The sequence below is a fragment of the Gossypium raimondii genome, chromosome 7 (genome assembly GCF_025698545.1).
Source record: "Gossypium raimondii isolate GPD5lz chromosome 7, ASM2569854v1, whole genome shotgun sequence".
Classification (NCBI taxonomy): Eukaryota; Viridiplantae; Streptophyta; class Magnoliopsida; order Malvales; family Malvaceae; genus Gossypium; species Gossypium raimondii.
In genome coordinates, this window is record NC_068571.1 from 48,820,481 (window position 1) to 48,843,408 (window position 22,928).

Genomic DNA, 22,928 nt, shown 5'->3' on the forward strand with positions numbered 1-22,928 from the left:
GGCATTTATAACACGACCCATATAAAGTAACCTTCAGGATTGAACAATGATCAAACACCTCTAATCCTTTTTTTTTTTTTTGTTAAATATAGTTTCCTAAGTTTAGTATTTTCATCTACATATACTTATATTTTTCGAACAATTTGATTGAATAAAAGTTTTCGCTAGAAACTCCAATAGTGAAACTTTCCTTTCTAATGTGAAAGATTAGACAATGCTACAACCACAGAGTAGAGGTGTTCATAGGCCGGGCGGCCCGGCCCGGCCTGACGGCCCGCCCGAAATATGGGAGGGTTTGGGTAAAAATATAGGCCCGAAATATGGGCTTGGGCAAAAAAACGAGGCCCGATTAAAAAACGGGCCGGGCCTCGGGCACTACTTTTTTGGCCCGGGCCCGGCCCGAATAATAAATATTTTATTTTTATTTTTTATTTTTTAACTTTAAAATACTTTTAAAATACTTTTTTTTAATTTTTTTAATTTTAAAATTTTTTTAAAATACTTTTTTAACTTTTTTTAATTTTAAAATATTTTTAAAATATTTTTTTAAATTTTAATTTTAATTTTTAAAATAAATTTTTGGTATTTATTTAAAAAACGGGCCGTTCCGGGCCGGGCCCGGGCCTAGGACCCGGGCCGAAAATTTTTTGGGCCCGGCCCATGAACACCTCTACCACAGAGCATATTAAGAAAATTAACACTTCTTTCTCAAGGCTCTGATATCAATTTTCGAGGATGCCGGGTAATATGTCACACGAATATAGCTTCACTACTAAACACCAAAAGCAAATTGAAACTATCCAAGTAGAGCGGATTAACCCAACAAATTACTAATAAATATCAAAATGTAACAGAAAAATCAATAAGTAGAAATAAAATGATAAAAGAACAAAACATCAAATTTACAAAAATTCAACATATTGTCTACGTCCTTAAACACAACGATAACTTCACTAATACGAAACAGTTTATAAACTAATGAAACTCTTAATTAAAAGGATTTCTAAAATATATAATTGAGTTGTATTTAGTAGTGACATGAAAAGCACTTTTAAGGTAAAATGAATACTAAACAAAAAAAAATTTGACTTTCAAAAGCAGTTTTCTCTAAATAGTCTACAAGCAGTGTTAACAACTTAATTACATTTACTGGTAAGTAATTACTTAATCACTTTTTAAACTAACCCTTAGAAGCATTTGAAAGGGTGCAGAAAAGTTAGTTGTCCTAAAAGAGAGGCTAAAAGCCGTTATTTATACAATGGTTGAGGCCGCATAATTTTTCCCACTTTCGGTGTGGGATTTAAGCAGCCAACTCCAACATTTACCTTACTACTGAAAAAGAATCCCAAAAGAGACCTACCCTTTAATTTTCAAGATCATAAAAATATTAAGAGTTGACTTCGTATATATAATATTAGAGATGGGTTTAATTTTAAGAAAATAACTATCAACTTAAAAACACTATTTTACATTAAATGACACCATGGTCTTTGTTTGCAAATTTGATCATTTGGGTTATGTTCATTAATTCATTAATTATGATGAGAAAAGCTGCATTTTCAGAAAAACTTGGCAAGAAATCCTGTAGTCATTAATGTGAGATTTCACAAATAAATAACATCATCCCCACCAACCATTTTTTAGTTACTTAATAGGCAATTGTAGGCTAAAAACTTTCGATTTTTTGTCAAATTTAGAATATTGCTTTGTTTTTTTTTTTTTAATTCAATATTTTTTATCAAATGGTGGGCAATAACTATTGGCCAGGTAACCAAACGAACCTATATGGCAAGGACTTAATCATAAAAATTATTATGGTTTATTATGGTAGGTTTTTATTTATAAAAATAACTTTAAATTTTAGAGAAAAAACCCCATTTTTGGCTAAATTGGCACGTAATAAATGTTATACTTTTTTTATAACATTTGCTCCTTATTTTAAATCATCAAAAGTTGGGTACAAGCAGAAAATTGTAGTACCAAGGATAAATTATATTGATAGTCACTTAATTATTAATATTTTTTGGTCATTTAATTATGAAAGTTTATAAAATGGTCATTCAGTTATTTGTTTTTCTTTTCTTTTCTTTTTTTTGTCACTAACCGTGAAATTACTAAAAGAAAGATACGTTGTCAACTTTTAAAATTGACTTAGTAGCAACTTTAACCTTCAATAATTGTACATTGTGTCAATTTAATATTTATTCTAAAAAAATTAACCATCAACATATTACACATAGGTTAATTTGGTCTTTCTTTCTTCTTCTTTTTTGCAATTTTGCTTACCTTTGTGACATTGAATGAGGGTTAGTAATCTGGCCATTGTTAGTGGAGTTTTTTTAACTCCGGAACCAATATTTTGTACTTGACATGTATCTATTTTAATTTTTTTAATATTCCCTCAGAATATGTGACAAAATTTCACCTGTGCTTGTGGAGTTTTTTTAACTCCACCGATAGTGGATCAAATAAGAATGAAAAATAATTGAGAATTATTATCTTCAATTTTATAGTGTGAAAGTAACTCACATCCTTAATCAACCACGATATTATAGTTTTCTATTTAGAACTAAGATAATTTCTATGTTTGATTTATGGTTTATAATTATTCTTTTTAACAATGTCGTTTTTTAATATTTAAACTTGAATTAGTTGATATAATACACATGGTCATTTTTAACAATATCGTTTTTATTATAACTTTAAACTAAAATAAAACATACTGCCCTTCTTCCTAACTTCTTTCAGATAATGGAGCAAAATTATATAATATGTCTAGAAAATACTAAAATTTGAATCTTAAAACTTTTTAAAATCAATTCTTTTCCTACTTAAAGGAAATGAAATTTCTCAACTTCTTGTAGGAAAGAATTTTAAAAATAGACCTGGGTTATAGCGAAATGTTTTAAAAGTCGAATTAGTGATTAAATTGATGAATCAATGCGATCGATTCGACTATTAATCTAATAATAATCAATTAAGTTTTTTTCAATCCGATTTTTTATCGATTTCAAACGAGTAACTTAAATATTGATTTATTTTCTTTATCTATATTGGTACACCGATTAATTTTTGATTCAATCTGTGTTTTGTTTTTTTTTTTGGAAGAGTTAGAGAAAATCTGAGTAAACAGAAATAGGGAAACTTATGTAGGTATTACCCAACTCAAATAGACAGTCACCGTAGAGATTAATTATAGGGCCTGATACTAAGAAGATCATCATCATGAATCATAAACCTAGTACCTACTCTACCTAATCCCCTCCATGGATTTCTATTTCTTTCCATGGTACTCCACAAAATGCCACATTATAGGCTAGCCCTAGAGAACACATAAATTTATCCCAACATACATACATACATGGATATATATTTGACTTCATTATCATCAGTACAAAGCAAAGGTAATCTTTGAGTATCCAAACAAAAAACAAGAAAAGGTTTCCAATCATTTCATGATTAATATTGTATTATATAACTTAGCATGACCATAGAAACAAAGAAAATCATATGAAATTTTCCTTGAATCAGACCCTGTATTAAAACAACAAATACATTACCAGTACAGTAAAAGATAAAAGCTCATTTGCTAAAAGAGACCTGAAATAAACTAACCACTGTGTCTAAACTGAGTAAAAAGAAAGAGCCCACTGTTTGAATGTAAAATGAAGTTATAGTTTATACGCAAACACAACTCCATTTACCATTCATATAGCTTTGTCATAGATGGAGGGCTGAGGCACTGTATTCTGAGCTAGGCTAACTTCATCGTCATCTTGTTCTGAAGGTGGTAAATTAAGATCGAATGGTTGAACAGTAGGCTTAAACTTAATGGAAATCCTATTATGAGTAACCGATGGTGAGTAACCAAAATGAATTTTCTTATGGCCACCCAGTGCTTGACCCGATTGAAACACCCTATCACAGAACTCGCATTCAAAGATTCTTTGTTGATGGATCTTATGATCAGTAGCGTCACCACCATTTTCAGCTTCTTCTTCTTGGGCAATCTTCTTGTTTTTGAAATTGTGACTAGCTGTATGCCCACCCAAAGCCTGGTGAGATCTGAAAGTTATATTGCATGTCTCACACTTGTAGCACTTTGGGTGAGCCTTGGCCGCAGTAAAGAACTCACCGTCTTCTTCATCCTTCTCGTAATCAAAACCCGCACCATGATCAGATATTTCGTTACCTTGGGTTAGTTTTGGATTGTCAGTCCGTTCAGTCCTTGAAAGCATTAGAAGACACAGGGCAGCATCTTCCATAGAGAAAGGTGAGCTCACCGAGTCAGATGGTGAGTCGTTCATCGCCATGTCGGAGGAGAACTTGGGAAGTTGTTTAGATCTTTTCCCAGATGGGTTCTCAGGAGACTCGGTGGAGTCAGTAGAAAGTTCATGTTTGGTGGAAGTCAGTGAAGAAAGAGGAGGATTGGAAGAAGAAGAAGAAGGTGGAATGGAGAAATTAGGAAAGTGAAATCTCATGTGAACACCCAAGGCTTTGCCATTGGAGAATCTTCGGTCACAGATCCTACATGCTTTGGGATATTGGTCCATGGCCGTAATCCAGATGAAGAACACGAAAACAAAGGAGTGTGGGTTAAAAGAACGAAGGGTGACTAGGTATTGTTATTTATTTATATAATTTGTTAAGCCTTTCTTTGCCAAATCAGAACATCAGCACACACAGCCACTCTCACCTTGCCTAATTTATTTTATTTATCTCTATTTTTTATTTTATTTATTTATTTATAAAAATAAATTATAACTTAAAACAACCTTGAAAATAATTTTCTATTTTATGAGGAAATAATTTTCTATTCTTTTAAAGAAAAATATTATATTTGAAAATATTTGCTTATTTTCTTAAAATTGGATGAAAATGTATTCAATTACGAAGAATATATTCAAGTAACTATAATCGGAAACTATTATAAAGTACAATTAAGTTGATAGTTAGAATAAATCTCGACTTATAATAGAATGAATCTATGCAAACTCCGCATATGACATAACGTAAACAAAAATAAATATGAATTGACCTCAAACATAGTTTAGATAGAGCGAGATTTGAACACGGGCTTTTAAGCTTATGTTTAAAAACCGTTATAATTATTATTCTAATCGATTTCTTTTCTGTTAAAACTTTCTAAATAATGATAATTACTTACGTTTACATAAAATGATGTACGGAGTAATTGAATAAAAGTGTCTCTTGTCTTGTAACTACATCGTAATTCCCTATGTTGTGTTTTTAAAATATTAATTACTATAAAAAAGTATTAGTACGGTCGAAATAAATTCTAAACAAGTAAATATAAATTTTATTAGGTTGTAATTAAAAATAAAAGAAATAATAACAAGGGTATAATTGTGATTTTAAATAAAATGGGACAATAAATGTTGATCCAAAATTATAAGAAATTGAGATATATAAGGTAGGTTTTGTGTAGAGAGTTAAAATGGAAGGTAATTATGGATAGATTTTTAGGCTTAGCTGGTATTCATACCAATTAAAAGTTAAAAAAGAAGGGTAATTAATGAGTTTGACTGCCCTATTTGGCATGCAAAAACAAAATCTAAATGATGAGATATTTACCTAAGTAGACTACGTTAAAGACAAGCAGGCGAACTCATTTGGAACGGATATATCTATCTAAATATGACGTCAGCATTTTATAATTTTTTTGGATAAATTCTAAAAATGGTCAATTTTGTTTGTCTTACGTTACATTTTAATAACTTATATTGTTTTTTAATTTTTAAAAAACTATATTAAAATTGTATCATTTTTAGAAAGGTTAAAGTGCAATTCTATCGTACAGTAACTTAAAATTTCATAAATTTACGATATTTCCTATTTTAAAGGAACTGAAGCCCCTGCAAATTGCCTAACGCCGCCTTTTAATTATTATAACGATCGATTGTGTTGAAACTGTTATAATTTCGGTATACGAATATATAGGAAAATAAGGGTAAACTACAAAAATAGTCACTTACATTATCATTTGTTATGAAATGGCCACTCTATCGTTAAACTCCATTACCCCCCTAACGACAGTCCTACATGGTAGTCCAAATGGGTTTTAAATGTCAACTTGGATCTCCGGTTGTTAGGATGAAAATAGGTTTTTAATTAAATCAATTTAATTTGGGCTGTCATGTAGGATCGCCATTAGGGAGGTAATTGAGCTTAACTGTAGAGTGACCACTTCGTAACAAAACATTAACGTAAGTGACTAAAACGTTACATTTCAAACATAAGTGACTAAAATGTAATCTAAGGCAAACAAAAGTGATTATTTTTGTAGTTTACCCATTTCTTTTCCTATATATTCGTATACCAAAATTATAACCGTTTTAATACAATCGATCGTTATAAGAGTTAAAAGGCGGCGTTAGGCAGTTGGCAGGGGCTTTGGTTCCTTTAAAATAGGAAATATCATTTTTAACTTTTTAAAATTTATGAAATTTTAAGTTAATGTACGATAGAATTGCACTTTAACCTTTCTAAAAATGACACAATTTTGATTTAGTTTTTTTTTTAAATTAAAAAAAAATATAAGTTATTAAAATAGTAAAATCGTAATTTAACTTTTCATAACAATATACAATTTAATTTCGAACCGAAAAATATTTCCTAATTTCAACTTGAACTGAATAACTAACTCATCTCTAACTAAATTAAGTAATTAGGTGAGAGTGGAACTTAGAAATTTAAAATTGCTATAATCTCAACTTTATTATTGAACTAAGGTATCGGTTTAAATCAAAGAAAATTTGATAAATTACAATATAAGAACAAATATGGGCATTCCTAATTTAGACCATAAATTATATCCAACGTCATTAAATTATTAGTAAGTTTACATTTTGGTGACTTCAGAAGGCAATGTACACATCTTCATTTACCAACTCTTTCTTTGCTCAGTTGTTTCCAAATTTGTTCTTTTCTCTTCAAACTCGGTTCAATGCGTATAAAATTCCTTGAAAAACTTATTAAAAAAAGAATCTAAAAAATAATAAAGTAGCTTAAAATACTAAAAAGACTCATGTTAGAAGTAGTTGTAAAATCAATTAAAAGACTCAATACTTAGAAACAATGCAAATATATATGAGTGAATAAAGGTCTAAAATACGAGGATTTTAAAATTTCGAATTTTATACCAAACATATTTTGAGTGAAAAGAAAAAATACAATAATTTTAAGACTACTTGCAAACAAAAATTAGCTTTAAAATTTCTTTTCTAAGCAATCAATTACACTTACCCAAAAAATCAGTGAAGCCTAGTGTTTTGTTTTAAACCAATTTATTTTTCTCAAAATTCCTCAAGCTGAATTTTTATTCTAACAAAATGTTGACATTCATGTCTATACTATATATCAAGATTCTCATCCATAATTAAATTTTAATTTAATTTTAAAATTAGTAAAAATACTTATTTTAATAAAACAATAAATATATTATTTTAAAATCTTATACTTTATTATTTATTATATATTGAAGAGTTAATTTGCGAAAGGGAATGAACTAAAAAAGATTGAAAAGAAAATGGCACTGTTTCAATGTAAAATGAAGAACCAAAAAGAAGCACTATTTTGTACATACACAAAAACAAAACAAACAAAAAAAACCTTCATTAACCATTCATAGGATTCTGAACTAAGCTAGAAAATTAAGATAGAATGATTGAACAGTAGACGACGACGTAATGGAAGTCGAGCAATCGGTGGTAAGTAATCGAAATGAATTTTCTTATCGCCACCAAGTGCTTGACCACATTGAAACACCCACAAAACGGGCATTCAAAGATAGGTTCTTTGTTGATGAATCTTATGATCAGTAGCATCACCGCCATTTTCATCATCATCTTCTTCTTCTTGGGAAATCTTCTTGCTTTTCAGTTTGTGACTAGCTCTATGCCCACCCAAAGCCTGGTGAGATCTGAAAGTTCTATTGCATGTCCCACACTTGTAGCGCTTTGGGTGAACCTTGGCTGCACCAAAGAACTCATCATCTTCTTCATCCTTCTCATTATCAGAACCCACACCAGCATCAGATATTTCATAACCTTGGGTTAGTTTTGGATTATTACTCCGTTGATCCCTTGAAAGCATTAAAAGACACAGGGCAGCATCTTCAACAGAGAGAGGTGAACTCACCGAGTCAGATGGTGAGCCGGTCATCGCCATGTTGGAGGAGAACTTGCGAAGAGTTTTAGATCTTTTCCCGGTTGGGTACTTAGCAGACTCGGTGGACTCAGTAGAAAGTTCATGTTTGGTGGAAGCAAGAGGTGGGTTGGAAGAAGAAGTAGAAGATGGTGAGGAGAATCTACCAAAGTGAGATTTCATGTGAGCACCCAAGGCTTTGCCGTTGGAGAATCTTCGGAGACAGATCGTACATAGTCTGGAATTTTGATCCATGGCCGTAAGCGAGATGAAACAACACGAGAACAAAGGAGTGTGGGTTAAAAAGAAGAAGGGAGATTAGTATTGTTATTTATTATATAATTGTTAAGCCTTTCTTTGCCGAATCTGAACATAAGCACATAAGGTCCGGAGCAACTCTCACCTTGTCTAAGGTTGGGTTTAGATGGGCGATTGGCTGCGGTGCGGTACAGTGCGTTTAGTTTACTTTTTGTCTCACGCTACAGTATTGCTACAGTATTTAATCTCACCGCCACCACTGTTTTTACACTAACCGCAGGTAAACTCACCGCCCAACCAAACCCACCCTAATCTATTAATTTTTTAATTTATCTCTATTTTAAATTTATTTATATACATTAGTATTATTTAATCACATGCATAGTAAACTAAAAGTTTAATTAGGCTTCGTTTAGTATTACTTCTCAAAAAAATTTTCGAGAAAAAAAATACTTTTGGGGAGAAGCTAAACAGCAACTTGTTTAAAAATGTTTTCCTCTCAAAAGTGTTTTTTTGTCTGAAAAGTGCTTCTTAAAAGTAATACTAAACACACCCTTAGTTGACATGATTGGTTAGACCATCTTGATCAATAATGATGTGACAAAAAGAGAATTTACATTGAATTTATTAAAGAACCTGAAAGATTCTTCATTTATCAAGTGTTGTTTGTTCTCAAAGAAGATTTATTCAATCTCACTAGCAAAAGTTAAGATTGGATCTCTTACATTTTTTTAAAGAAATATGTGCCCATTTATCCAACAAGTGGATATTTTGATATAATTCGGTAGATGCATCTACAAGTTAATCACATGTGAGTTATCAACTCGCAACCTGTAGTTTGTGAGATTATTTGTTTAAGAACAAAACTTTCAAATTATGCAGTCGAGATAATTCTTGCTAATGTTAGTGAATTTATACTCGAGTTTTAATAATTACTGTTTGCTAGATACTCAGTGCAAGTAAGTATTGGAAAGCCTAATACGTGTATAAAATGGTTTAACAGAATTTATAAAGTAAATGTCTTCAATTAGTAGTTAAATCATATCTTTTGAGAGAAAAAGTTTTTGTTTATAAGGAAATGACATTTTACATGAATTAACACTTATATGCATCATGTCAATAAGTTATTATAAAACTCTCTATTAGAATTGGCTTTTGGTCAGTAACCCAACACAACTCATTTTAAAATTTTGAATGTGCAATGTATGTTCAAGTTGCTCTATCACAATGCACAAAATGAACATTTCAAGAAAGTTTGGTATATATATTAATTATGAATTTCCTTATATTATTAAATGTTTTGGACGAATTAGAGATTCAATTTAGTTATCTATCTCAATAATCAATCACAATCATATCAATTCAATTCAATTAACCATTTTCAACTCATCTCAATATCATGCCGTGCAAAACAATATAAATATGCAACAATTAAAGTGATATGAATCATAGAAATAGAAACCGAACACTTGAGCTACTTGTCGTTAGCTCTCGCTTTTCTTTTTCCTCTCGACGATTCAGTGATGTTGTTAACTATGAATAATCACAAAACATATCAAAATATCAAATTCCAGTCAATTCACAATCAATTATCCGTTTATGCAAATTTTGTACTTTATTCAATTTAGTGCTTAAACCCATGACAAACATAACTTTCAATTAAAAGCTTTGAATTGAAATCCGATTTCACATATACTCATTAGGGACCTCCTATTTTTTATTTCTATGTCAATTTTAAATTTTATTCAATTTTCTCCCTAATATACAAAATTAACAATTAAACTTTAAATTTTAGTCCTTTTCATAATTTAAACTTAATTTCTCATAAATTCATACAAATTTCATCAAATTCTCAATAATGGTAACTTTCTAAACTATAAAAATTTACAAATTAATAAATGGGTCAGCCGAATGAAGCTCTCATAACCTTAAATTTATAAAATTACAAGAAAATTACTTGAATTACTTACCTAATTACTTAGCCGAATGGTAGGAAAAATATTGAAGTTTTCTTTGTTTTTCTTTTGTGGAGGACGGTCTAATGTGGAAGATGAAGAGAAATTTCTCTTTCTTTCCTACACAAATTGTATTTATTCTTAACGTAATGTTGTTCAACTTAAGTTAATTATGCTTTAGTTAAGAATTAATCTTAATTCTACTTAATTAATCAATCATCATTATATAGTCTACTAAGTCTTATTTTAACAAGGTCTAACTGTTGTTTGGACATTTAGTAAATTGCAATTTAAGTTCCAAGTCATTTTCTAATTAAAATCTATAGTGATTAAATTTTACAATTTAGTCTCGGGTCTTAATTAATCACAATTTCGATTAAATTAACTACTCAAATTGCAATTCACCTATACAATAACTCTATAAATATTTTTATTTAATATTTACAAGCTTGAAATGGGATCCCGAAACCACAATTTTCAATACCACTAAAACCTGAGTTGTTACAATGATGATTTTTGTTACTTTAATATTTCAATCAATTTCTTTTCTATTAAAACCTTCCAAATTGATTTATTTTGATTTTGGGGATGTGTTAAATATTTAATTATAATATTAACTGTTTTATCAATATTGGGGATACTATTTTGTTGTCCCGAAAGACCCCAAGATGTCTACTAGTGTTTGGTTTTTTGCACCTCCTAAACGTGCTGATGCGACAATTTGGAGAATGCTTTTCTTTGCTGTTATATGGTCCATTTGATTGCTTAGAAATAATTCAAAATTTTTCGGCAAAGTTTTGGATTTCCTGTTATTGATCAATACACCTTAATGGCGATCATCCATTTAATTTGTTCTTTAATTCCCCTAACCAAGTTGTCTTGGAGAGGAAGAATAAGGGGACTAACTTTAGCGCCCGATGAGTGTAGCCTCCCCTTGGGTGCTAAAATTCAATGTCGATAGCTCTGCTAAAGATGGTGTGGAAGGCATTGGAGGTATTCTCCGAAATGGAAAAGGCCCGGCACTCGTGATTTTCTAATGCCCTCTCTATCTGAGATTCTAGCTATTTGGAAAGCGCTTGTCATTTGCTTTGATCTTGTTGTCAATTGATGCACTGATCCTTCTCTAGCACGGGGTGTCGTTGGGAATTTCATTAGTAGTTTTATTAGGAAGGTTCTTCATATTTTTGGATAATTCGTCATATATCCCGCAATACTAATATGGAGGATAATAATCTCGCCAAAGTAGGGGCCAATAGAGACTGTTATTTATTGCAATACTTTGCCTAACCTTTTTCACTTCCTTCCACAACTTTTGCTACCCAGGTGTGCTCTTATTTTAGCGTGGTGTTACTTTTTTCCTAAGTACTAGATTATGTTTGTTTTTGACTTTGTATTGAGCATTGTTGAATCAATAAATTTGATATGTTTACCTATAAAAGAATGTCCATAAAACGATTTAATGAATTCATCTCTAAATTAATATGTAATTGAATTAAATATAAATTACAAATATTTAATTATTAATTGCAAATATAAGATTTTTTTTTTAAATATGACGAAGATAAGTGCACATTCTTAAAATTATAGAAGTATATTTTACATTAAACTATCATAGGTATATTTACCCAAATAAAATAATAATAACTGATAATTTGAAATGTATATGATAGCTTTTATTTTAAGCTGTTGCAAAAGTTTTGAGAAATAAAATGGCAGGTAATTAATGATAAATTATTAGACTTAGCTCTTTTTCTCATCGAAATTAGATGAATATATTCATTGTTGGTAGTAATAACTAATTTTTTACTATGTGTTATTCAGAAATGTAAACACTTAATATGTGCTCTATTTTTATAAATACAGATCAAAACCTCATAATTAAGATATGAGATAAACAACCACTATCTATTTTTCAAAAAAAAACATTTGAAGAGATTAATTAGGTACAAGAAAAAAGTTTGACTGCTCAAATCGGTATGAAAGTCCAATCTAATATGTTCGATAAAATTGATCTCTTCTTTTTCTCATGATTTGATGAAATTGATTTATCAGATAAAATCAGTTTCATATTTACTTTTTAAATATTTGAATTTAAAAAATGAAGTAGTCTAAATGATGAGATATTAACCTATGTAGGGAACAAGTTAAAGACAGGAAGGCGAGCTAATATGGAATGGGTTGGGCTGTTTATATCTTCACAACTATATAAAATGATCCCACATTGACTGTATTTTGTTTGATGCAAATGTTTTTATATTTATCGAAATTTTAAGAATCAGGGTGACAGAAATTTTAGTCCATTAAAATTGAAAATTTTATTTTGATTTTTAAAATTTTAAATTAGTATATAATAAAATTTAAGCTATTAGATAGATTGCATTTTAACCCTCGCAGAAATATACAATTAAATAGGATATTCGTAATTTATTATAGATTTTGATGTTTGCCCAACTCCTCCCTTTTTACCTTATGCTATTTGAATCTAAGTTTTCTTGTTTAGTATTGGAGATCACATAAGTTTATTCCATAGAAGCTATTTACCGTAGATAAATTTTCATCCTTAGCTTTCATCTACCAAGTTGTTTCACCATTTTTTTCTTCTATTGTAAGTGGCACTGGAAATTACCTGCTCGGCTTAGAAGCAACAGTCCTCTGGACAGTGGAAACGCCATCCACGAATTTTGTCCGGAACAGAACATTAGCGTTGTTAAACATGCCCTCTTTCAGTGAAACTACGATAAACTGCAAGTTTCAACAACAAATGTTCAAGATCAGTTCAATGACTAAATTCCATCAAAACTAGGCAAGCCATGTCAACATGAATACTTCCACCACTGCATGAATTGCGGTGCATTGTGTATCAACAACACCATTGTCCACATGTCAGACTTATACAGACTATTAACTTATCACATTTATCAAACCTGAGATTGTGGAAAGTGAGCTTTAATCATTCTCCCTATATTCTGAGTGTGTCTTAGATCAAGTGCTGCATCGACCTGTTGCAACCATGTCGAAAAGAAGTCTATCACTTTTGACTGTCATTCCATGAAAAAAAATGCGCTCAAAACAATTTGTAGAAAGAAGTAAAACCAGAATGTACAGTTCCGAAAGAAAACACAGGCCTGGAAGAGGATCGTGGTTGTGCTAGTTTGCACATTTGCTACTGTCTATAAATGCATAAATCATCTTTTAATACATGATAATTGCCTATTCTGTCGTTTTATGTTGTTATCATGTTTTTTGTAATAATTAAGAATAGCATCGTCACCAAAAACCCTGTGTGGACTTGCTGAGGTTTAGTTTTGAAGATGCCACTCCCCCATAGCACGAAAATTAAATCCAATTACTTAACCGGACCCACTTTCATGAAACAATGAACCTTACTGGGCAGAAAAAATATCAGCACCCTACCGGTTTGGGATGTGTGCAGGTATTGAGCGGGCAGTAGAAGCAAGTAGGAAGAAGAAAATAAGCATACCTCGTCAAGTATATAAAATGGAGCGGGGTTAAACAGCAGCAGAGCCAAGATTAAAGAAAGTGCAAGTAGAGACTTTTGACCTCCACTCAGTTCAGACAAGGACTGTTTCCAAACACCTCCAAACGCAACACGGGCCTCAAGACCATCTAAGAAGCTGCAACCTTCTGGGGGTTCGAGCTTTGCCATGGCTCCGGGCAAAAGGGTAGAAAAGATGGACCCAAAGTCTCTTTAAGAAAAGTGCATCACGAAGACCCAGCAAAATTAACTTTTAGACACCTCAAAATCAAAATAGCCATAGGAGAGATGAAACATAACATCTAAAAAACGAGATTCAAACAGATACGTAAAATGCAGAAAAACCAAGGAACATAACGGAAAGTAATGCTTACTTGTTAACTTTGACCAAAGTGACCTTAAGTGTTTCTTTCTTCTTCTCATCTAGTTCTTCAAGCGTCTTCTTAATTTTAGACTTGTCATTCTAGACAGAGGAACCATAGGATAAGGAAAAGTTAAATGCTAAAAAAGATGACAGATTGAGAGTATCTAACCTCTACAGTGTTTTTCTTGGACATCAGATTATTATATTCATCTTCTGCTTTCTCAAACATTGCCACTACTTTTTTGTTCATTCTTTTTCCAAGGCTTTATGAGAGGCGACCAAAAAAAAATTGAAAATCAAGTCAAACCAAGGAAAAGTGAGCAATAACCTCTCATATTATTAGAAGCTAATAAGTACGATATTGTTCTGGACTACATGAATATGAAAAAAAATTGCGACAGAATTTATTTAACTCTGCACCTTGATTGTTCGGCTTGAAGCTTGTCAAGTTCTTCCCTTGTTTTAAGAGGATCACAGGATGCAAAATCATAATCCGTTCCACCTTTGCCAAAAAATTGTCTTTCAGTAGCAACCCAGGCGTGCTTCTCAATCAATTTGTCAACTTTCATGGAGCAATCTTTCTGCTCCCTCTCCGTTTGCTTTACCTAAGAGACAATAATAAGTAGTATTTAACTACATCAAGTTATAGGAGATCTACATGGACTACTAAAAAAAACTTACCTCGTTGTCCAACCTTTTCCTCTCAAGCTTTATGTCACTAAGCTTAAGCTGAAGTTTTTGCTGCTCCTTAATAAAGCTGCTAATTTGGGAATCACACTCCTTACTCTTTAAACGAATTGAGCCTAACTCAGATTGCAATTGGTCATGGTTTTTATTTAGAGTATCAACCTACACCAGAGAGCATGAAAAAAATTATTTTTATAACATAGAAATAAACAAGATAGGAATCTGCCAGTACCTTGGCTTCTACTTCCAAATTAAGATTGTAAATCTGTGTTCTCAAGGAAGCCAATTGGCTCTCTAAAGATGATTGTTCTTGTTTAACTGCTTCTCGTTCCATAACAAGCATCTCTATTTCATTTTCATGCTCCTAAAACATGCAATAGCAAGTCCAAGAAATGAATGAGCCAAAATAAACTAAGTCTTCATCTGTACTCAAAATTAAACCACAACCGATTTCTAAAAGAAAACAAGGGAGACTTAGACATTCAAATTCTACAACCACCATCCACCACCCCTCCCCAAAAAAAAAAAAAAAAATTGGTAGTGTGACTAGTGCTTATAATGGTAACCACATTAACTAAAATCCAAAAACATCTACAAACACAAATTCAACATAAACCGTGTCTCTAGAATCAATAACAATATAGCAACGCTGCATAAAAAGTTCAAATAAGTTAACTCTTTGTTTCTTCAAAATCACTTTTACAGGAACTACGAAAAAGTGTCAATATACCTTTAGATCCTTTGAAGCCAACAACAATTGAGATTTTGTAGCCTTAATCTTTCTCTTCAAGGTTTTAAGTCTGCCCTCTCTATTATTCTCATGATCCCTAATTGATTTCTCAAGTTGCAAAATTGCACTAACATGCTTTTCATACAAAGTTTGCTTTTCTTTAACAGCTGAGTTTGCTACTACAAGTTCTTGCTCAATGTTCTTTATCATTTCTGCAAGCTAGTTTCATTTAAAAGAAGGAAATGAGAAAATTAAAAGAAGGAAAGGAAAAAAAATAGGGGATTCATGATGGCTTAAATGAGATAAATTTATTGGTTAAAAGTATAATAAAAAAGAGAGAAGTAAGATGCTCATTTTTCTCTGCCCTGTTCTGGAATAAGGAAAGGTCATGCATTTTAAGTTCTAACTGAGCTTTAAGGTGCATGAACCTTTTCTGAAGAGGCTGTAGGTCTGCAATCTACAAGACCAGAAAAATGAAGACAATAAACAATTGAAAACAGTGGAAATTTGATTTACTGTAGAAACTGGCACTTAAGTGGCAAATAAACGTTCAAAACAAAATACAATAGAACCTGGGAACAAATAGAATACAGATTTTTCCATTCATAGAAAATGTGATTTTGAATATCGGAATAATTACTGAAATCAAAGATCCAGTTAGATAATACAGCTACCAACGTATTGAAAATCCTGGATATGGACAAGTGTCGATCTGTGCAATTGATATCACTGCAGCAATATTTCCATGAATGGATTAAAACCATACAGACTATTCAGTCTTAAATTAATGAATCATAAATCGATAGAACTGTATAACAAGTCCCCATCAAAATGTAAAATGCAAAATTTGACACTGACTTCATGATTCTGATGATCCATCAAAAGCAAGGGTGCAGAGTGTAATTTTTTTCTTTCCAGGAAGCCAAAAAGAGAGGATGTGACATGATGCGCAGCAATTGTACTTTTAATCAATCCTCTCAATCAATTCATTTTCTGATAAGAGCGAGCATGCTTAAGAACAATTACAAGTCAGAATCTAAATGGAAATGATATTTGCTATGGAATAATATAGTTTTGTATCGTACATGATATAAACCAACTAGTCGAATCTTAGTCTCAATCACATAATAGAATTAATCCTCAAATTGGCAGTTAACAACAATAACACGAAAATAAAAATAAAATATGTTCTTATTAATATTAGAATCAGATGTATCTAAGATAGCAGGTGATTATATCCATACATCAAAGAACAATTCAGCTAACTCATACAAGAATCTGACAAGACACAAATGCATCAGTAACGTACTAAATATGAAAAGATATTCATTCAATGCAGATTACCTTCATTTTAATTTCAGATAACCTCTTCTGATGACCTGCAAGTTTTGATTCACACTCTGCTAAATCATGAAGTTGTCTAAGCAGATCACCCCCACCCCTGTGAAAAAGGCCTCAATTTTCAAACCTCTTAATTTACACAACTAATTACTTGGAGACAATTACTTAGGACAAGTTATAAGAAGAAAAACAGTCACTTTCTAAAAAAAATTTAACATCCACTCCAACCTTTCCAAAAGCAAAATGAAACCTCAAGTTTCAGGGGAAAGAAAGAGGGAAGAAAGGACAAATACTAAAATACTTTACGAGAATAAATAACCATGTACCTGCGGCTTCCACCAGTCAAAAGACCACTAGGTTGAAATATATCACCTTCAAGGGTGACACTAGGAGTGCGAATTTCCCTATTAAAAGCAACCTGCAATACGTTGAGTTGAAAAGAAAAGAAACCATACATGAACTGACAATTAATATTGTTTTCAGGTGACAAATAAAGGTAAAACTTAGACATGAGCTCTAGCCAAATAAGAGAATAGTGAATCGTTTCACATTGTTTAAAGAACCACATATAAAAGCATTCAGATGGACATGCCTCCTTTGCAGCATCGGTAGTTTTACAAACAAAAGTAGCTCCAAATACATACTCCATAGCACTCTGCAGGACCATTCAAAACTTCAGAATAAGACATCAAACAAAATAAAAGTTACCAATATTTCCATCCCGGCTACTTAAAAAGGTCCAAAAGCATGTATAGCTCAATTAATCGAATTTAAGCACCACATTATAAATTACATTAAGCATACATCAGAAATTTCTAATAGGCACCATGCAGCAGGAGGTTTAACAAATAAAATAGCATCATGAAAACATACCTCCAATTCCTCATCATAACCAACCAAAGAAAGTGCCAGCTTTGCATTCTCCTTGCCAACCTGCCAATGCGAACATTAAATCAGAACAGAGAAAGAGAGATTCAAAAAGAAAAAGAACAAAGACAAAAACAAGAGACCAATTTCATAGCAGCCTGATGAACCCTTGGATGAACAGTACTAGGTTGGATTTTGTTTAATGGTATAATTGTTACTCTTCTTCGTAGATCACCATTCTGAAGCAACTGCTTTCCAGTATTTTCGGGGTCAACTACCACATTAAATAACTTCCCACCAGCAGTAACCTACAAATTGATTTAAAGAGTTACCATATAATTTTGATGGTAGGCTACAAATATATCATTTACATGTTGTCAACCTCTAAGGCTGCCATTGCTGAGCTATCCTTCACTTTTATCAGTTTTACAACCACTCCTTTCACCTTTGACCTATCAAATTTTTTCACAGGATCACAATAAGTGAACTGAACATTTGCTAGCTGTGCTGAAAGATCTTGTACTGTGTCTTTCAACTTCTGGATGAGCTCCAACTCAACTGCACAGTCCTAGATAAATTTGTCCATTAAAAACAATTTAGCCAAAAGAAAATTCATGGACATTCCACACTGGAGAAAGAAACATATAAGGAACCTTTTGTAAAGTTTCCATCTGGTCTTCTTTGTGTGGAAGAGATTCCAATTCAATTTTAACTTTTTCCACATCTTTTCTCCTAGAATTAAGCTCATTCTCCACCTCAAGTGCTTCATCACGCTTTGACATTAATTGATGCCTTTTCTCTTCCAGCTCCTTTCCACAATGGCTAATTTTCGTTCTCAGCTGTTTCAATTCTGTTTTAGCAGCCCCAACTGCAACCTTAGCATCACCTAGTTGATCAGCAAGCATTTCTCCTCATTGCCACTGCTCTTGCCAGCTACGATAGCCTGCCATTTTAATGACAGAAAAATTCCTCAGTAAACTTGGTTTACTAGTTAACGCAAGAAATATAATGTTTATTATTATAAAAAAATTCACATATGAAGGTGGTTACCTGGTATTCCTTTTCATGCTCTTTGAAACTCTTAGAAAGGTCCCCAACTCTCTTTTTCAGATCAGCTAATCCTTCTTTAGACTTTTGCACAGCAAGGGCTTTCTCTTCTATAGACTGCTTCAAAACTTCAATATAGTGAATAATCTGCAACAGAAAATAAGAAATACAAGTAATTTACATGAAAACAAGATAAAGATTAAACAAATTGAACAGAAGATAAACAGATGCTTGAGCTGATGCTTATAAAGCAGCAGAGGTCGGGACAATAAATCAATAACCTTTTCAGCATTTTCTTTCTCACCCTTGAGAGTATCCTCCTTGCTATTCAGCACAGAAACTTCCTGCACAAGTTTCTTAGATAAGGAATCTACTTCATCTGATAAAGCTTTAACTTTCCCACCCAAATTAGCTTCCTTTTCAGCAGTCAGCTTCGATATGTTAGTCTCCATATCTTGAATTTCCACCTTTACCCTTTCTGTATCATTATCTATTTCGGTGACCTTTGCCTTCAATCTTTGGACTTCACCAACCGCACTATCTCTAATCCTCTTTGCTTCAACGTAATCATAAGCAACGCAAAATCTTTTAAGTCTATCCAGCTCAACATTCCCATTAGACCATTGCACATACTGCATTCGTTCTTTCCTTAACTTCTCCAAAGCAGGCAGTATTTCCTCATCAAGAAGCTTATTAATCTCATCAACCTTACTTTGTTTCTTATCAAGTGTTTTTAACACAAACTCTTTCTTTGTTTCATACATCCTCGTCCCGGAAGCCTCTTCGAGCATAGATAAAATCTCGGGAGGCTTCATATTCAAAACCTTGGTGATCCGACCTTGCATTATGACGAAATACGGATTGTTAACATTAAGTTGAACCGAATGGAAAAGATTCTGCACTTGACTCGGCTGCGCAAGTTTTCCGTTGATCAAATATTTGTTCCTTCCACCAACCACAATCTACGAAGGTTTCAATAAGATTTTCAGTTTTAAAAGATAGAGATAAACATTGCATTTGCAGCAATATTTCAAATTGAAACAAAATCATAGCTGAAATAAAGAAAAGAAGAAGACAATTACGCATCACCTACTTGTCGAGTTACAGTGATTTCAGAGTGGTCCTCGTAACCGAGTGGACTCCGGGATCTATCGGAATTATCAAAGATAATGGAGACAGTGGCCTTGGTAACTCCGGCTTGGCCTTGCTTGTAAACTAGCTCTTGGAGATTGGCAGCACGAACTTGTTGCAAATTAGTGATCCCTAAAACAAAACATATGGAGTCGAGGATGTTGGATTTCCCACAGCCGTTTAAACCGGTTATGGAATTAAAGAAAGGATCGAAACCAGGGACCAGGGTCCTCGATGCATAGGATTTGAACCCTTCCAAACATATTTCCTTGATGTACATCGCGCCTTAAATTCAGGGACTCATAGAAGGAATGCTCTAGAATTTGAAAGAAAAGAAAATCGCATGAAATTGTGGAGGAAGTAACGGTAGATGCTGCGATTAGATTCGCATTTGGAGCGAAAAGCGAGTGAGGGAGTGTGTTCTGAGTTTGGAGCCGACGTACTCGGTAAGAGGAAACGGCGTCGGAGATAGAAACGGTGGCTTTTCAGAATTTCGAAAGTTAGCGTTTGAGATACTGTGTTGGTGGTGATGATGATGAAACTGACCAAACCAAAGGGCGGGAAACGGATGTGCCAATTGATTTTTCGAAATCTGACGGATGAGGAAGCCAAGTGTTTTTTTAGGTGATTTTTACAATTGATTTTTTTTTTACAATTTTATCCCAATTATTAGGTGATTTTTTAAGGAAATATCAATAAAAATTAATGAATTGAACTCTCTCCTTTTTTTATATATTGTTTAACTAACATTGCAACTTTATCTATTTGTCATTATAAGTTTTGGAAAATTTATATTTAATCTATTATTTTACATTTTATTTATTACATTTAGCCCGAAACTAATCTATTATTTTACATTTTATTTTATATTTGTTTAATTTTGACAACCGCTATCATTTTCATGGATTATGGACACATTCATCCTCATCCCGTTGAGCTTCAATTTAATTTTCACACCTCTATTGGACTGGGAAGTAGCGCGGGAAAGTATGAAATGTTCATTTGCTAGTTAAGTATATCCTTTGTAAAGTGTATTCATTCCTTGGCAGTATGTCTCTCTAAGGAAGTCTCGGGGCTCCCAAGTACACGATTGTGTAGGTGTGTGCTGAAAGCGCTTCCTTGAATTGAATGCCAGCCTGTATCTGAACCCCCTTTCCATATCTCGGAGAAGGTATGCAAGCAAGTCATCTGTGCTAATAAATTCCTGCCTTTTATAGGTGGCAAGAAGCCGCATTTTTTAAAATCAAGTAAACATTTAAACATAAAATATATTTTTTCTATATTACATTATTATAATTTTACCCTTTTAATACTTTCATATAATGGAGCGGGTCAAGACAAGTAATTACCTATATTCAACGTTAAAATATTTATAAATAAGTTGTCTTTAGGCTTTAGACATTATATTTAGTTGTTTAATTTAAGCATGTGATATAAAAATAGTAAAAGATAAAATTATGATATTAATATTTATAATTTTATTAAAAATTATTTTATAATATAATTATTATTTCATCCTCCAAATGAGTTACACCTTATATAAAAATAAATATATTAATTATGTTAAAATACAAACTATAATTTTACAAAATACTAAGGGACTTGTGGATATCATATGGAATCTATCTCTTACAAAATAAGAAACTTAGTACAGAAGAAGACAAAGCACAGTTAAACTCCAGTTGTTCCATCGGAATTCACCCTTCCAGAAACATGACCGGGGAACACAATATTATCATACAGAAGCCCAGCCACTGCTGCTCCAATCAATGGTCCAACCCAATAAACTGCCTGGTTCTTGAACCGTCCAGCAACTACGGCTGACCCAAAGGCTAATGCTGGGTTCATTGACCCTCCAGAGAATGGTCCTGCCGCCAGAACCATGCTTCCTGCCATCAATCCTATTACCAGTGGTCCAATGCTCCTCAGTGGACCGCTTCTTGTGTCACCTCCGGCATAAACAGCGTACACCAAACCAAATGTCAGCACACCTTCTACCATGGATGCTCCGAACCCTGTCATTTCACTTGCAATTGTATATATTGGGACATCCTGTAAATACCTATAATGTCATTATAAGGGTAATGAAAAATGAAGTAACTGTATGATGGTGCAACAACAGATGAAATGATATACCTGGGAGACAGTGGCGACCTTCAACAAAAGGCAAGCCATCACAGAGGCCAACATTTGAGAAACCCAGTAAAACAGAGCAGTCGAGACACTTACATGACCCCCAACTGCCAACCCAAAAGTGACGGCGGGGTTCACATGCCCACCGGAAACGTTTGAGGCAATGTACACCGACGAGGACAGCGCGAAGGTGTTTGCAATGGCGACTAACACCAGACTAGACGGATCGGTTGCCAAGTCCGACATCAATTTCCCTGGTAAAAATAGAACAAGTCGGCCATCATGTCATGTAGGGGAAAAAAAACCCAGATTCATAAACAAGAATGAAAAAGGCACTAACGTGAAGCCATGGCAGAACCGACAACTACAAAGACATAAAAGAATGTGGAAATGAACTCAGCGAGATAAGATCTGAGGGCATCGGGGGTAACAAATTGCTTGAAACGGGCAGTGAAGGAAGCGAGAGCCATTTCGTAACAAGAAGAATATGATGAAATGGAATTTGTTTTGAGTATATAAAAGAGGGTTGAGATTTCTGGTTAAATTGCTTTTGAATACAAAGAAGGGGCGAGGGAAGTTTATAACAAGCATGAAAGGTTGCGACCTGTTCATGTTCAAAAATTAACCGCCCACTAGTTCACGTTGTTTCTGGCGGTCTATACCGTTACGTTGATTTGGCGGGGAAGCCAACTGTTAAATGTGTAAGGCTTGGGCCAGCTGCTACGTAGATCTGCTAAAGAGTGATGCAAATTC

General features: G+C 32.9%; 4 protein-coding genes across 4 annotated transcripts; all 4 read right to left on the bottom strand.

The window, feature by feature from the left end:
- Positions 1 to 3,707: 3,707 nt before the first annotated feature.
- LOC105770356 (zinc finger protein ZAT9) lies at positions 3,708 to 4,553 on the bottom strand. The gene has a single exon (XM_012591527.2). The coding sequence runs from the start codon at positions 4,551 to 4,553 to the stop codon at positions 3,708 to 3,710; it is 846 nt and encodes a 281-aa protein (XP_012446981.1).
- A 3,250-nt stretch (positions 4,554 to 7,803) lies between these two features.
- LOC105770346 (zinc finger protein ZAT9) lies at positions 7,804 to 8,421 on the bottom strand. Its single transcript, XM_012591515.2, has one exon. The coding sequence runs from the start codon at positions 8,419 to 8,421 to the stop codon at positions 7,804 to 7,806; it is 618 nt and encodes a 205-aa protein (XP_012446969.1).
- A 4,314-nt stretch (positions 8,422 to 12,735) lies between these two features.
- On the bottom strand, positions 12,736 to 20,615 carry LOC105785233 (structural maintenance of chromosomes protein 2-1). Its single transcript, XM_052633301.1, is given in 20 exon segments — positions 12,736 to 13,121; positions 13,304 to 13,378; positions 13,861 to 14,086; positions 14,250 to 14,338; positions 14,409 to 14,502; positions 14,660 to 14,844; positions 14,921 to 15,088; positions 15,159 to 15,290; positions 15,657 to 15,880; positions 16,002 to 16,113; positions 17,001 to 17,097; positions 17,324 to 17,652; positions 17,871 to 17,930; positions 18,008 to 18,172; positions 18,247 to 18,432; positions 18,518 to 18,762; positions 18,765 to 18,807; positions 18,915 to 19,058; positions 19,193 to 19,873; positions 20,005 to 20,615. Coding segments are annotated over 20 exon segments (3,693 nt in total). The 5' UTR covers positions 20,323 to 20,615; the 3' UTR covers positions 12,736 to 13,001.
- A 1,098-nt stretch (positions 20,616 to 21,713) lies between these two features.
- Positions 21,714 to 22,645, bottom strand: LOC105770339 (probable aquaporin TIP5-1). Its single transcript, XM_012591502.2, has 3 exons — positions 22,516 to 22,645; positions 22,179 to 22,429; positions 21,714 to 22,094 (listed from the first exon to the last, which is right to left on the bottom strand). Exons 1-3 carry the CDS (start codon positions 22,643 to 22,645, stop codon positions 21,714 to 21,716), a joined length of 762 nt encoding a protein of 253 aa, XP_012446956.1.
- Positions 22,646 to 22,928: the final 283 nt, after the last annotated feature.